Below are 17,500 nucleotides of genomic sequence, written 5' to 3'. Positions count from 1 at the left end.
AGGTCCGCCTGGAGTACACACGCACACACACACGCACGCACGCACAAATATAAACATCAACACACACACGCTGACTAGCCACTCCTCCTGGATGTTACAGTTCAGGTCTGGCTGGAGCACACACACACACTCGCCACTTCTGTGTAAGTTGTTTACCTGAGACTTAAAGTGAACATGCATTTGTCCTATTCTAATAAATATTATCAGTTGCCACTAGGAGCCACTGTTCCCCACAAAAACCTCTTACTGATAGTGATGACCAATACTCTAAACCAGCGGTTCTTACCGATAGTGATGACCAATACTCTAAACCAGCGGTTCCGATAGTGATGACCAATACTCTAAACCAGCGGTTCTTAAACGGGGTTGGATGAAATGATCTACAGTCTGAGTGAAAGGAATCAAAAGGATTTTAGACCAACATGTTTTAAAACAGGGATACTCAATAGCCCGAGATGTGGGCTTAGGATTCATAGTGTTTCCAGAATGTTCCTCTAAAAGTGGATGTTCTGTTTACGCAAACTCAAATCTCTACCTGCGCCTTAATGCAATGATGCAATGATGAACGGCACAGCCATGGACATTAATGCCTTTGGTGTTGACTCAGCCTAGCTAGGACATTAATGCTTCCACCTCTCGCAACATTTTCCAAAGTGAAAACTAAATTTTGCTGGTTGATTTTTTTGGGGAGTTGAAGGAATCTGTTCCTACAAGGCATTCGCACTCAACAGCAAACCAGTGCTATGTGTTGCTGATGAGGAAGAAGCCATTGTGTGTGTGTGTGTGTGTGTGTGTGTTGTGTGTGTGTGTGTGTGTGTGTGTGTGTGTGTGTGTGTGACTGACCCAGAACTTCATGAGGAAGAAGGCATTGTGCGTGAGTGTGTGCGTGCGTGAGAGTGTGTGTGTATGAGACGGACCCAGAACTTGATGAGGAAGAAGGCGCTGTGCGTGAGAGTGTGTGTGTGTGTGTGTGTGTGTGTGTGTGTGTGTGTGTGTGTGTGTGTGTGAGATGGACCCAGAACTTAATGAGGAAGAAGGCGCTGTGCGTGAGTGTGTGTGTGTGCACGTGTGTGTGTGTGTGTGTGTGTGTGTGTGTGTGCGCGTGTGTGAGAGACGGACCCAGAACTTGATGAGGAAGAAGGCGTTGTGGGGGCCCCTGCTGAAGAGCTCCTTGAGCCCCCCCTTCTTCTCGGGGAACTTGTCGTAGATCTGGCGGATGTCCACAGACTCCATCAGCGCGTCGCTGTGCGAGTGGTTCGTCTGACTGATGTGCACAAACAGGTGCTTGTTGTACTGCAGGAGAGAGGAGGCACAGCATGAGGAAGTGTGTGTGTGTGTGCAGTGTTGCGGAGTAACGGAATACATGTACCGGCGTTACGTATTCAGAATACAAATTATGAGTAACTGTATTCCGATACAGTTACAAGATAAATAGTTGGTATTTAGAATAAAGTTACATTGTTGAAATCAATGGATTACATGACGATACTTATCTGTTTCATAAGTTTGTTTACTCTCTAAATAAATGAAGGCAACTCCATTTCCCAGAAGCTCCTGAAAGCTATGATGAAATTGTTTACATGTTTAAATCCAAGCCCTGCCGTCTTGCACTAGCCTCAAAACACAGCCAGCGCGCATTATGGAAGCGTCATCGGAGACCCTGAAATGACTGTTTGCACAGCAAATTGAGTAAAGTAAGTGGAGGTAACTCCTGTTCCTCACTGATCGTGGTTCCTGATGTCTGTTCAAAGGATATTTTCCCAAGTATTAATAGCTCAGGCTACTTCGGCCAATCGGTTACACAGTTTGCTAAGCAATAAGCAAAGCCTAGTTCACGTGTTGATTTAGACCTAGGCTACAATAAAAAACAATCTCTAAAATAGGCACTGCATTCTAAGTTTTTTATTCTAACTTAAAATAGCTTTATAGATTATTATTTTTTCTAGATCTACATTGACGTAAGAATTATCTACATTTACGTAAGAATTATTCTTGCGAGTAGGCCTAGCATATTTTAACGTGCGGTTTTTGATTGTCATTACGCAATCACGTCCATTTTGAGAGCACTGATATACAGTAGCCTAGCCCATAGTGTTTACATTTACAGGTCATTTGCGTTCCACCTGTCATATGCACCCCTCACTTGTAGCCTACTGGGTTGATGCCACCGAAAAATCTCACAGGCACACCTTAATTAGGGTAGACTGAGTACAGTTGTTTACAGTTGAGACACCTTAAATATCTTGCTTGCACAGCAAGCCCAAGTTGTGATTTTTGCTATGCACATGCGTATTAGTGCCCTCTTTGATCATGGAAAATTTGAACGACACAAGTATCTCCCATCCAAGGATATTGGCAAATGTTTTTTTTCCAAAGTAAGAATTTCACTTCACCATGCACCTTCGACAATGAATAGCTCATTACTGTTAAACGTAACTGGTATCATTACAAACATTATTCTGTGTCCTAAAAACTGGCATATTTTATTGCATTGTGTCATGTAAGGTCGTTGCAAAATCTAGAGAACTGTGTGAGGTGGTCAGCGGGGGACAATTGAGACACACATTGGATCGATAATTTCTGGCTACGCCCTTAAAGTAGCCTATTTATTTGTTTATTTTAATTAGCCTAGTCGCCTGCTGTAGTTTTAATGGTCACCTTGCTATTTTAAAGTTGTATCAGGTAGCTTAGTTGACTTTACATTCTCCTATGTGGGCCTAACACTTCAGCCATTTGGAACAGAAGAACACACCAGAATAGGTCTGTTTAGTAGTAGGCCTAAGCAGGATTTGATGGCCGCATTCCTACACTTATAAAATGCAATTCAATGCGGAAGTAATCTAAGTATTCAGAATACATTACTCAGATTGAGTAACGTAATGGAATACGTTACAGATTACATTTTTGGGCATGTATTCTGTATTCTGTAACGGAATACGTTTTGAAAGTAACCCTCCCAACACTGTGTGTGTGTGTGTGGTGTGTGGACTGAACTGAACTGTATTAGTAAATGAAATCTGCGCTAGTCACTGAAATGGACTGATGCTGTCATTTGTACACTCATGTACGTGTGTGTGTGTGTGTGTGTGTGTGTGTCGTACAGAGTCAGGGTCTCTCTGGTGTTCCAGGAAGGCGGAGAACTCGATGAGGCGGAGCTTTGTGGTGCCAATGGAGCGGCCCTGCCAGGCTGGTGCACTAGGTGGCGCTGTGGCAGCCTCATAACCTACACACACACAAAACACACACTTTATTACTCATAACCTACACACACACAAAACACACACTTTATTACTCATAACCTACACACACACACAAAACACACACTTTATTACTCATAACCTACACACACACACACTTTATTACTCATAACCTACACACACACACTTTATTACTCATAACCTACACACACACACAAAACACACACTTTATTACTCATAACCTACACACACACACACACAAAACACACACTTTATTACTCATAACCTACACACACACAAAACACACACTTTATTACTCATAACCTACACACACACACACACACACACACTTTATTACTCATAACCTACACACACACACAAAACACACACTTTATTACTCATAACCTACACACACACACACACACACTTTATTACTCATAACCTACACACACACACACACACAAAACACACACTTTATTACTCATAACCTACACACACACACACACACACTTTATTACTCATAACCTACACACACACACACACACACACTTTATTACTCATAACCTACACACACACTTTATTACTCATAACCTACACACACACACAAAACACACACTTTATTACTCAGAACCTACACACACACAAAACACACACTTTATTACTCATAACCTACACACACACACAAAACACACACTTTATTACTCATAACCTACACACACACACAAAACACACACTTTATTACTCATAACCTACACACACACACACACTTTATTACTCATAACCTACACACACACACAAAACACACACTTTATTACTCAGAACCTACACACACACACACACACACTTTATTACTCATAACCTACACACACACAAAACACACACTTTATTACTCATAACCTACACACACACACACACAACACGCACTTTATTACTCATAACCTACACACACACACACTTTATTACTCATAACCTACACACACACACACACAAAACACACACTTTATTACTCATAACCTACACACACACACACACACACAACACGCACTTTATTACTCATAACCTACACACACACACACCACACACTTTATTACTCATAACCTACACACACACACACAACACACACACTTTATTACTCATAAACTACACATATACACACAAAACACACACTTTATTACTCATAACTAGGGTTGGGTATCGTTTGCCACTTTGACAGCTCAGTGACATCAGGTATGTAACTGTAACCTACATATTTATGTTTTTGCCAGCTAACTTTTAACATGATCTTGAGTAGTGCAAGTGGAGTAGTGCAAGGCAGCCATTGTGGGTCCAAAGTCAAGGATGTTATGTAGCTGAGGGTGGAGGGGTAGTGTTAATTTTGTCACCTATTTTTAATTTAGTCTTAGTCTTGTGACGAAATGTCCTTTTTAGTCTTTGTCATATTTAGTCATTCAAATATAATTTTTGTTAGTCAAGTTTATTTCAAATTATTTCGGATTACCATTTGAATCAAATAGTGTTTCACACATTTCAATTTTCCAACAATATTGTGTGCCCACAGAGCTACTCGTCTGTTATAATTTTTTGTCAGTCACTACAGTATGTTTACATGCACAGGTAAGTCAAGCTACAGTTATAGCTCGGCTGGGATTTGACCATAGACAGTAAAAGATTTGACTGGACCACTGTCATGATATTCATAGACCAGTGTTCCTCAAAGTGTGGTCCGGGGACTATAGGTGGTCCGCAAGCTATCCCAAGTGGTCCGCAAGCAGACGTGGTAAAATATAATATAGATGAGTTGTTTGCAATATTGAACCAACTTGTATGTAAATCCAAACAGTTCTGCAACACTGTCTATGTAAGATATGCCAGTTTAAATTGTATGAATCCTCTGACACAATAAGCAAAGTGCAAAGACAATAAGCAAGGTGGTTCAGTGAGTAGGCCTATTGTGTAGACTAATATACTGTTGAAGTAGGTCTAATCTTTTTTTTTATTTTTTAGCTAGGGTTAGTTAAGTGGTCCTTCGTCTGAAAATGTTTGCGAAACACTGTCGTAGACCCAAGTATTAATGTTTTACTCCGCCACGCTAGATGGCGATATGCGCCCAAACGCAACACATTCCCCAAACAAACTCTCCATCTAGCCATAGCTAACTTGCTAGCGAACTTTCCATATTAGCTTACTTGCTAGCAAACTTTGTATCATCAGTGTAAGTAGTTAACTAGTTTACATGCTGAACATTTTCGTATGGACATTCTGGGGGATGTTAGTTTGTATGAGAGAAGCTTCAACTTCTGGGTATGTAGCATTGTGGCATAAAGGTTAGGTAGTTAGCTTAATTCTGGCAGAAATCTCCAGGTGTTCTCGTTTCATGTTTCGTGTTGCAGCCACAGGGTTGCAGCAACAGCATGTAGACTAGCCCAGGGGTTCCCAAACTTTTCCACGACAAGGCCCCCCAAATACCACTAGGTTCTGGCCAAGGACCCCCTTGATGTGTTATTAAACCCATCAACAATACTACGGCAAATGTAAAAATACATAGCTAATCCTAATAATTATTTTAGCCACAAGCACTTCGCGATGGAGCATACAGTGTGTAAAAATTGCATTTGGGGCTTTCTGCTAGAGAGCTATCACTTTACTATTACTCCCAGTCATGGAAAATATGTTCAGATATGCGACAAATTATTATAATGGCATTGTATAACAACCCTCATAGTAATGGGTATATTTTAAATTTTTCAAATGTATTTATTTGTTTCTTTTATTTTTCCTTCCAACTTGCTGAGGCCCCCCTGGCACCCCCTCGCGGCCCCGGCCCCCACTTTGAAAACCACTGGACTAGCCTACAGGAGCATGAACTCATTCGGAATATTTTGAAAACGTAACAGCTAGATATTCGGTCTTCTCATTTTGTAGACGAAAATGAAGAGAGATTTTATCTTAGTTTTTATTTCATGCAAAACATTTTAGTCTCGTCTTTTTTCGTCAACAATAATGCATCTTAAGATAGTCTTAGTCAGTGTTTCAGGACATTAGTGTAGTCTCGTCTTAGTCATGAAAAAAAAAGGTTGTTGACGAACATATTTCCTCTCGTCTGACGAAATTAACACTAGAGGGCAGTTGATCAAACAAATTGTGAGCGGGGTGACTTGCATCACTCACAATTGTGGTCGCCTTGCGGGTGAGGTGGGAGGTGTAAATGTCCTTCAGGGAGGGGAGTGAAGCACCAATAATCCTTCCAGCTGTGTTCACTATGCGCTGCAGGGCTTTCCTGTTGTATTCAGTGCAGCTTCCGCCCCACACAGCGATACAGCTGGAGAGGATGCTCTCAATGGTGCTACGGTAGAATGTGGTCATGATGGCTGGTGGAGCACTTGCTCGCCTGAGTTTCCGCAGGAAGTACAGGCGGCGCTGAGCTTTCTTCGCCAGTGATGCAGTGTTGGTGGTCCAGGAGAGGTCTTCACTGATGTGCACCCCCAGGAATTTGGTACTGCTCACTCTCTCCACCACAGCACCGTCGATGGTCAGTGGCAGGTGTTGGGTGTGACCTCTCCGGAAGTCAACAACAATCTCCTTGGTCTTGCTGACGTTCAGCAGGAGGTTGTTGTCCCTGCACCACTTGGTCAGAAGGTCGACCTCCAACCTGTATTGAGTCTCGTCGGCCTTGGTGATGAGACCCACCAGAGTTGTGTCGTCAGCAAATTTCACTATGTGGTTGTTGCTGTAGGTTGCAGTGCAGTCATGTGTCAGCAGGGTGAAGAGCAGCGGACTGAGCACGCAGCCTTGAGGGGCCCCCGTGCTCAGTGTGATGCTGCTTGAGATATTGTTGCCAACACGTACTACTTGAGGCCTCTGACAGAGGAAGTCCAGTAGCCAGTTGCAGAGGTAGGTACTGAGTCCCAGTTTGTCAAGTTTGCAGATGAGTTGTTGTGGTATTATGGTGTTGAATGCAGAACTGAAGTCTATAAACAGCAATCTCACATATGAGTCTCTTTTTTCCAGGTGGGTGAGGGCTGGGTGGAGGGCACAGCAGATTGCATCCTCTGTGGACCGTTTGGCTCGGTATGCAAACTGGAAGGGGTCCAGGGTGGGGGGGAGAATGGATTTGATGTGTGACATGACAAGCCGCTCAAAGCACTTTACGATGATTGCTGTCAGTGCCACGTGTCCTCTTCACGCTGTCGGCAGAGAGGCACAGGGGCTGCTCGTGTGGAGGGGGAGGGGTCTTCTGTGGGCAAGTGCTGTTTTGTGCTTCAAAGCGAGCAAAGAAGCGGTTCAGATTGTTGAGCAGAGGGATGTTGCCCTCACAGCTCTGTGGCACAGGCTTGTAGTCCGTGATGGCCTGAATGCCCTGCCATAGGCTTTGTGCGTTCCTGCTGTCTTTGAAGTGGGTGGTTATCTTGTGAGTGTATTCCTTTTTTGCTTCCTTGATGCCACGGGACAGGTTGGCTCTCGCTGTTCTCATGCCAGCTTCATCCCCAGCTCTGTAGGCTTTGTCTTGTGTGTAGTTAGGCCCACTGCTAGATTTTGGCAGGAGCTCGCGATATCGCTTTAAAGTAAGCTACTTGGGCTCACGCAAGCTGTCAAACACTGTCCACTCGCCTATGTGGTGCACCCCTCTGGTTTATACATCCAGTGTTTATGTTAGTTAACTGTATCTGGATGTGTTGCTATCAGAGCAAGGCGTTAGAGATGGCGCATGACATGCAGTGATGCCTCGTATATATATATATATATATAAAAACGCTATTTAAGCACCGAAATGAGGATTTCCACTGAAATCCACGTTGTTATTCGATGCAGTTACCGTTTGCGTCGGCACCGGTGCCATATTTGTGTTCGTGTTTCGGTGCCCAAACCTACACACACACACACTTTATTACTCATAACCTACACACACACACACACACACACACACACACAACAGACACACTTTATTACTCATAACCTACACACACACACACAACAGACACACTTTATTACTCATAACCTACACACACACATACACACAACAGACACACTTTATTACTCATAGCCTACACACACACACAAACACACAACATACACACTTTATTACTCATAACCTACACACACACACACACACACAACAGACACACTTTATTACTCATAACCTACACACACACATACACACAACAGACACACTTTATTACTCATAGCCTACACACACACACAACATACACACTTTATTACTCATAACCTACACACACACTTTATTACTCATAACCTACAAACACACACACTTTATTACTCATAACCTACACACACACACACACACACACACACACACACTTTATTACTCATAACCTACACACACACACAAAACACACACTTTATTACTCATAACCTACACACACACAAAACACACACTTTATTACTCATAACCTACACACACACAGCTTGTGGTCTACTGATCAAGGTCATACTTCAACAGCAGACTTACTGGAGATTGCCGTGGTTACCGCAGGTTGGATAGGATACGCCTGCTGAGCAAATGGCTTAATACTGAGAGATAAATAGAGATAGAGAGAGAGAGATAGATAGAGAGATAAATAGATAGAGGGAGAGAGAGAGGGGAATGAGAGAGAGAGAGGGGAGAGAGAAGGAGAGATAGAGAGATAGATAGAGAGATAAATAGATAGAGGGAGAGGGAGAGAGAGAGGGGAATGAGAGAGAGAGAGGGGAGAGAGAGAGAGGAGAGAGAGGGGAGAGAGGGAGGAGAGAGAGAGGGAGTAAAATGAAGATTAGCTCATCACAATATCAAGATTTGGAGCAAATGTACAGAAAAGGAGGATGTCTGTCTGTGTGTGTGTGTGTAAGATACTCACTCTTGTGATGATCCTGCCTGTCCAGCGGAGATCATGCCCTGCCAAAGCTAGAGAATTAGATAAGTAAATGCCCAACACACACATACACTCTCTCTCTCTCTCTCTCTCTCATAACATGCATACATATACATATACACACACACACACACACACACACACACACACACACACACACACACTCTCTCATAACATGCATACATACACACACACACTCTCTCATAACATGCATACATACACACACACACACACTCTCATAAGTAAGTATAAGTGTATATACACACTCTTTTGATCCCGTGAGGGAAATTTGGTCTCTGCATTTATCCCAATCCGTGAATTAGTGAAACACACTCAGCACACAGTGAACACACAGTGAGGTGAAGCACACACTAATCCTGGCGGCGCTCGGGGAGCAGTGAGGGGTTAGGTGCCTTGCTCAAAGGCACTTCAGCCGTTCCTACTGGTCGGGGGTTCGAACCGGCAACCCTCCGATTACAAGTCCAAAGCGCTAACCAGTAGGCCACGGCTGCCCCCCCTCCCAACACACACACACTCTCATAACATGCGCACACACACACACACACACACACACACTCTCTCTCTCTCTCTCTCTCTCTCAACATGCATACACACACACACAGACACACACACACACATATAGACACACACACACACAGAGACACACACACACACTCTTATAACATGCATGCACACACACACTCTCATAAAATGCATACACACACACACAGACACCAGGGTTCATACACATTTCCACCAGAGAATTTCCATGACTTTTCCACGACTTTTCCATGATTTTTGACAAAGTTCCATGACCTTATATTCCCTAAAACATCAACTAGCCTACGAAAATAGAAATCCATTCTTTCGAAACAGTCCTTGGGAAATTTGAATTAAAATTAAAATCTATCTATGTATTTCTAATTCATACAAAATGTAGGCCAACACTGACACACCAGCAGGCACATATGGCTATATTTCAGCCCTACATTAAGCAAAGTTGTGCATTTAACTTTATGTGGTCGCCTACTGTAGACAAATACCCTCCACACATTGAAATCCTGATTAATGAAATAGCCTGATCAATTACTAATCAGCTCTTCTTCAACTCTGTCGGTTCATCAAGACCACGTAATTGCGTGTTTAATTAACGCAGCTTTGTAGCGCCGCACACACTGGCTAGTAAGATGCAATGTAACAGGGCTTCAGCCTCCCAGTAGGCTACCGCGGACGCAAAATGCCATCCAGCTGCAAACCTGTGCCTACATAATTTGTTGGCACACTTGTTACTGACACGCTGACGACACATCCACATTTCTGAATCTTCACAAAATTGACTCTGCAACAGTGAGAGATATAATCGCAATGCAAACAACGTGGAATAGACTACAACGTGTGCATGACATCGACTGAAATATTTTCGGTCCTTGCATGACTAAACAACGGATTAAAAGGCTAATGCACCAAAGGTAAGCTGACAATTATAAAAAAAACCTGTTTTATTTATCCAATTAAAGCTAGACGTGATTAATTTAATAGACCTATTTCCCTGGCATAGTACATATCGTAGGCCTACAACGTCAAATTTAAAAATGCAACCTAAGACAATTAGGCTTTCCCTACTCCCTTCCACTGTTTGTGTGTGTGTTCTACGGTAAGGGATAAAGTGAGTTGAATGCGTGGAGGGAGGGCAGAGTAAGTCCTTTTAGAAAAGGCCGATCTCTGGTCTCCGCGCGACAGACACAAGGAAGTATGTGACATGATCTGCCGAAACGCCATACATTTCTCAGTTGAATTGCAATGGGTCTCGCAAATTTCCCTGACTTTTCCAAAACTTTCGGGGTGTTTTCCAAAACTGCCAAAAATGCCTGGAAATTGGCATTTTCAAATTTCATAACTTTCCTAGGTTTTTTCAAAACGTACGAACCCTGAGACACACACTCTCATAACATGCATGCACACACACACACACACACACTCTAATAACATGCACACACACACACACACACACTCTAATAACATGCACACACACACTCACCCCAGCGGCTGCAGGGAATGCACACACACACTCACCCCAGCGGCTGCAGGGAATGCACACACACACACACACACTCACCCCAGCGGCTGCAGGGAATGCACACACACACACACACACACACACACACACTCACCCCAGCGGCTGCAGGGAATGCAGGGCGTGGTATTCCTGGTAGGCCCAGTTTGTTGTGGATGGCGGTTGCCGAGACGATCTGAGCAGAGGACATGGAGGCCATACTCTGCAGTGCCTTATCCTTCACCGCCTGGTCCTGCAGCACACACACACACAGCTTAGAGAGGGATGGAAGGGTGGACACACCTCACACACACAGCTTAGAGAGGGATGGGAGGGTGGACACTTCTCACACACCACACACACACACAAATGTGCATGCGCACAGCTCAGAGAGGGATGGGAGAGCAGAACTCTCACAAACACATACACACCCCCCCCCCCCCCCCACACACACACCCTCATGCAAGAAAACAGGAGGTGTCCTGCAGCAGCCTACAGCAGTAAACTCAGAGTGTGTGTGTTAGAGACCAGTAGACACCTCAACACCAGGATCTGCCACTACACAGCCTGTACAGCTCTGCCCAAGCCAGTGTGTGTGTGTGTATGCAGGTTTATGTTGTGTGTGTGTGTATGTGTAGGTATATGTTGTGTGTGTGCATGTGTTTGCATGTGTGTGTGTTTGCATGTGTGTATGCATGCTAAAGCTGGCAGTGATGCAAACAAAAGCAGAGTGAAGGCTACAGTGGCAAGCAGAGAAGAAGAGGAGGAGAGGAGAGGAGGAGAGGAGAGGAGGAGAGGAGAGGAGAGGAGAGGAGAGGAGGGGAGGAGAGGAGAGGAGATGGGAGGAGAGAAGATGGGAGGAGGAGGGGAGAAGAGAGGAGAGGAGGAGAGAAGATGGGAGGAGATGGGAGGAGGAGGGGAGAGGAGAGGAAAGAAGAGAAGATGGGAGGAGGAGGGGAGAAGAGAGGAGAGGAGGAGAGAAGAGGAGAGGAGAGGAGAGGAGGAGAGGAGAAGGGGAGAGGAGAGGAGGAGAGGAGAGGAGAGAAGAGGAGGAGAGGAGAGAAGAGAAGAGATGGGAGGAGGAGGGGAGAGGAGAGGAGGAGAGGAGAGGAGAGGAGAGGAGAGAGGAGGAGAGGAGATGGGAGGAGAGGAGAGGAGAGGAGAGGAGAGGAGAGGAGGAGAGAAGAGAAGAGGAGATGGGAGGAGGAGGGGAGAGGAGAGGAGGAGAGGAGAGGAGAGGAGAGAAGAGAAGAGGAGAGATGGGAGGAGGAGGGGAGAGGAGAGGAGGAGAGGAGAGGAGAGAAGAGAAGAGAGGAGAGGAGGAGAGGAGATGGGAGGAGGAGGGGAGAGGAGAGGAGGAGAGGAGAGGAGGAGGGGAGAGGAGAGGAGAGGAGAGGAGAGAAGAGGAGGAGAGGAGAGGAGAGGAGAGGAGAGAAGAGGAGGAGAGGAGAGGAGGAGGGGAGAGGAGAGGAGAGGAGAGGGGGACAGAAAAGGAGAGGAGAGAAGATGGGAGGAGGAGGGGAGAGGATGAGAGATAGATAGATAGATAGATAGATAGATAAGATAGATAGAGAGAGAGAGAGGGGGAGAGAGAGAGAGAGAGAGAGAGAGAGAGAGAGAGAGTGGATAGGAGAGAGGAGGAAGAGTGGAGGAGTAGCTAGAGTGTTTAAGCAGTGCTGGTTCCAGCCATTCAGCAGATGGCACTCAAATAATGGAGCCATACTCACCATACTGGTCACCTACAGTAAACACAAACAAACAAACAAACAAACCAATAAACAAACATGGCAGCGGCGTCACTCTCCCTTATCCCACAGGGCTCTGCAGCAGTGCATCATGGGTAACCACAGTGTCTCACAGACTATGTCCAATATGCGCAGCTACCCACAATGCACTGGAGTGGGAGATTTCTGCTGTACGATCCCATACTGGCGACTTTTAGAAAACGCGCACACACACACAAGAAAGATGGAGAGCAGTGGAAGTCCTCTCCCATTGGCCGAGAGGTAAGGGGTAGTTCTGACTGGCAGGAAGAGAGGAGGTAGCGGAGCAACATAAACAGATGAACATATATGTGAACATATATGAAGGCCTATACGCTACAGTGCCATCATGGCTTCCCTGACCAACGTATATGTGAACTTATTATACGGCTCATCACAATGCTAGTAGAACCCTCCATTGACTTGAATGGGATTTCCCAACGCTCTACGGTAAGTTATTTTCATGTAATTACCACTGCAAACATATAATTACCGCCGTCAATGGCAACGGGTTTTGTGCTTCTGATTAGGTCTTCCATATAACTCCGCAAGTAGTCCGGTCACATCGTGCAATGGGACTTCATTCAAAAGTGAAAGCAGACGGTTGATCAGCTGTGTTCTAAAGAATGCTTGATTCAAGTTCAGCGTGTGTTGCGAACTATTTGTTTCTCAGCAAAAGCCACGACGAAACAGTAACAAATAAGTGTAAAGAGACATATCATGGAGTTTATTGTTTCGTTTTGGCATGTAGCCGTATAATAATGTATAGAACACCGCTGGCGCGTCGGGGTCCTGTTCGCCCCGTCGGGACTTATTTTCCGATAATGACCAGCGTTCTATACATTATCCCTTACATATATGAAGACCTATATGTTAGTGCCAGCACGTCTTTCTGATGAAATCAAACCCATTTTATTTCTCGTTTCAATTTTTTTTTTATTCTTTAGCGTCATGCTATTTGTGAGTGTGGGGGCATTTTGGACATTTGGAGTCATCAGCACTTTAAAGAAAAACAGAATGCTTCGGCTGGTTCTACACCAAACACCAGGTGAGTGGGCTCTGCCAAGCTGACACTGACACACTGACACACACACACACACACACACACACACACACACACACACACACACGTCAGGTGATACTTCCACCTCAATCATGTAGGGACAGTGCGCACGATCAGAAGGTAGTGGGGGTGTCAGGATTCAAATTAAATTATTGCATTTCTTCTGTTGTTTACTTTTCTTGCCTTATATACAGTTTTGTTTTGGATGGGCTCTTATTTTGAAACTGCAAACTTGACTTTTCCTACCGTGAGCTACTAAACAGAGCAGTTAAATGAAATAAGAATGATTATATTACCGGTATTTTAGCATCCTCTGAAGAGATGAGTGTTCATGGAATACTGCACTGTTAATGTGTATTTTATGCCTTAAAGTAACTTTGGACTGGAACTAAAAATTCTTGTCACTTGCTAAGTTGAGTAAGTCGGTGTTAACTGATGTGAATGAACGAAGCACAAAATATTTCCACACCCGTGATTTCACGTGTGTGACGTGTGTGTCGTGTGTGTGTGTGTTTTTTGCCCTCTTGGCATGCATGCTGGATGTGACATCATTGGGGGTGTGACCACATCTTCGATTCTACATTTGAAATTCGAGATTGTGATTTCGATCGATATTCAACTTATGCTGCATTCTTTTGTCTCTTAAGCGACTTGGAGCTCGTCACAGTGACGTCATGTCCGTCATAAAAATACAAGCTGTTTGCATTCTATTTGTCAACAACATCCGCTACTGCTGGTCAGCAATTGGCTATTGTTAGCAGTTGCTACTAGCTAGTTTGTAACAAAGCATTATACAGTGTTTTACTCAAACAGACATCATAGCAACATAAGCCCCATTCAGACATACACTGGAATCTGGACATGTCACACGGTGGGCTCCATGTATGAACACAATTGTCCATGTTAGTCAAAGTTAAAGTCAAAGTCAGCTTTATTGTCAATTTCTTCACATGCCCAGACATGCAAAGAGATCGAAATTACGTTTCTCACTATCCCACGGTGAAGACAAGACATATTTTACCAATTAAGTCCACAGACAAACATAACATAAACGTAAACAATAAATGAGTAAATAAGGTGGCACATACGATGAAGAAATAAGAGCAGCAAAATTGGGTTCAAATTGTGCAGACAGTCAATATAATAGTGCAAAGTCAGGCCAATAAATGGCTGAGGTAGTTCTGTTTGACCAAGTAAGCAGTTTGCCCTAAGTAAGCAATTTACTAAGTTAAGTTATTTGACCTAGACAGCACGCGGGCCTGACCCTACCTCCCCCCCTAGACAGCACGCGGGCCTGACTGGTTTAACTGCAGTTTATGAGGTTATGACTTTTCTCAAATTAATTGATTCATTAATTCTTCAGTTTATGAGGTTATGATGACTCATTCATTAATTGTCATTCATGACAGACTGGAACTAATTAGCAATGACGGGAAGTTCCTACTGTTTCTCCCTGTGTGTTATGCACATAACGTGATAAAGTTGGTTCTATATTGGACGAAAAATCCACTTAGCACTGGCTACGAGGACCAATTTTGATAGACCTGCACATATACACAAAGCTTCTTTAAAATAAAAATAAGAACAGTTTGTGATTTTAAAATGTAAATGCCCAACATCCAATTCAAAACCAACTTTACCATGATGATGCACACATCCACTATGTGCACACAGTTAGAAATCAAGCCAAGATAACGACCATTGCATGGTGATTTAACCATGGACTATATGGCCAGATTAGACATGCTTTTGGCTACCACTTGGATGAGGACGATACATTCTGAGAAAGGAAGGACGGCCTTATAAGGGCAACTGTCCACCTCCAGAACTCTGATTTGGAACAGGTGGACAGAGTGCTGGTGTCTGATTGGCTGGTAGGTTGCCGGAGAGAAATGACTTCAGGACTTCCAGGTGTTATGATGACCGCCCACCATCTCCCTCTCTCTCACACTCACTAGCGCGCGTACACACACACACACACACACACACACACACACACAGGCATAATCACCCTCATTACATCAACAAAAGAGGACACACTCCAATCTCTGTTCACCACCCTTCACTCATTCCCACTCCTACATAAGAACGGCTGATGCCACACTATACTTAAATCACCACACACACTCACAGAGTTGGTGAAATCTCAGCAAATGCTTCTAACAACTTCCCCATCCACCCCAAACACACTCAAAACAAATGCATACTTGCTGCTTTTCAACACACACAGGTCACAATGCATTTATGAAATGCCATTACACAGATAAAGACATGATATGAGAGAGAGAGAGAGAGAGAGAGAGAGAGAGGGAGAGAGAGAGAGAGACAGAGAGAGAGAGGGAGAGAGAGAGAGACAGAGGGTGTTTGTGTGTGTGTCCCTGCAACAGCAGCAAAAGGGAGGATCATTCAGGTTAAGAGGCAGCCTACACAAACAGGACATTCATTTTAGACAGTTTGAGTGTGTGTGTGTGTGTGTGTGTGTTATGATGTGTGTATGTCTGTGTGTGTGTGTGTGTGTGTGTGTGTTAGGGCTTTGACTTTTGCCCAAAAATCATATTCGAAGTTCGTTTGTTTATTAATATTAAAATTCGAATATATTCGAATATGTATTAATAATATTTTAACTATTAAATGTCTTCAGTAAGACCGATATTGGTATCAAACTTAAGTTCTATATGTTCTGTCCACCAGAGGGCAATGTATCAGTCAATGTCAATAGACTACGTGCATGAAAGGCTGAGTATTTATGCGTGTGTTAAAATTGTTATTATTGAGCATAGGGCCCGGCGATTAAACGATAGCGATATGTATCGCAATAGACATGTAATCGATATCAATAAAAAATATGTTCGATAGAACATTCATAATTAAAAGCAACACACACCTCCTGCCTTACGTCCATAAATAAATAGGCTAAATAGATCTTGCATTGTAATATGTCAAACTCTACCAGAGTAGGCGATAGAAGTAGGCCTACCTCAACACAGACTCTCCTTGCCCCGTGCACTCTCTCTCTCCCTCTCAACAGGTGCATCCCTCCTCAGCATGCACATGTAATCTAAACATTAATCGTGTAAGACGACTGGCTAAATTGCTATTAAATCCGGTTAGCATCATTAGCACGCTGCACTGTTGCATTCAAATTGACTGCTAAGTTCTAATCATCTCAATCCCGATGCAAATGGAAAAGTATTTCCCAAGACTCAAACGGGCCTGTCCCAAGGAGAAAAAGTATTCATTTGAAACGTAAACACACGTAGGGAAACTGAACAGTCTAACCAGACTATAATAAACTAGCAAATTAAGCTAACGTTAGCCTACTTTGTTTACAATATTTCCAGGGTTCAACCAGTTCTGCTTTTCATTCAGACTTATCTGCACATTTATTTATTTGAGTGTTTTTCATGATTGTGTTGCATTTCTTTTCCCTGTTTGCTTTGATTGATAACCGAGGTGATTAAAATCAGAGGAAGGTTAAGTTAAAATAAAAGTGTCTATTATGTCTATGTGTGAGCTCACTGAGTGCGAACCAGCCAGTATGCTAACTTCACCTACAG

At 43.7% G+C, this 17,500-nt stretch overlaps 1 protein-coding gene across 8 annotated transcripts in view; it reads right to left on the bottom strand.

The window, feature by feature from the left end:
• Nucleotides 1-17,500, bottom strand: part of LOC121694051 (transcriptional enhancer factor TEF-1-like) — a 49,326-nt gene that overhangs the window by 3,034 nt on the left and 28,792 nt on the right. For 3 of the 8 annotated variants that reach the window (XM_042073974.1, XM_042073969.1, XM_042073973.1), the window contains 7 exons: nt 12,845-12,856; nt 11,236-11,370; nt 9,050-9,096; nt 8,665-8,726; nt 3,102-3,223; nt 1,120-1,293; nt 1-8 (listed from right to left, as the gene is read on the bottom strand). The exon at nt 1-8 is cut by the window's left edge and continues 133 nt beyond it. In XM_042073974.1, coding sequence (XP_041929908.1) covers nt 1-8; nt 1,120-1,293; nt 3,102-3,223; nt 8,665-8,726; nt 9,050-9,096; nt 11,236-11,370; nt 12,845-12,856 — 560 coding nt within the window. Of the gene's footprint in view, nt 9-798; nt 943-1,066; nt 1,294-3,101; nt 3,224-8,664; nt 8,727-9,049; nt 9,097-11,235; nt 11,371-12,844; nt 12,857-17,500 lie in introns of those variants that run through there. The other 5 variants (XM_042073976.1, XM_042073972.1, XM_042073975.1 and 2 more) reach the window with 3 other exon arrangements.

This window comes from Alosa sapidissima, chromosome 20 (assembly GCF_018492685.1).
Source record: "Alosa sapidissima isolate fAloSap1 chromosome 20, fAloSap1.pri, whole genome shotgun sequence".
NCBI classification, from domain to species: domain Eukaryota; kingdom Metazoa; phylum Chordata; class Actinopteri; order Clupeiformes; family Clupeidae; genus Alosa; species Alosa sapidissima.
The sequence above is the reverse complement of the archived record's forward strand: the minus strand, read 5'-3'. Positions and strand labels throughout refer to the sequence as shown.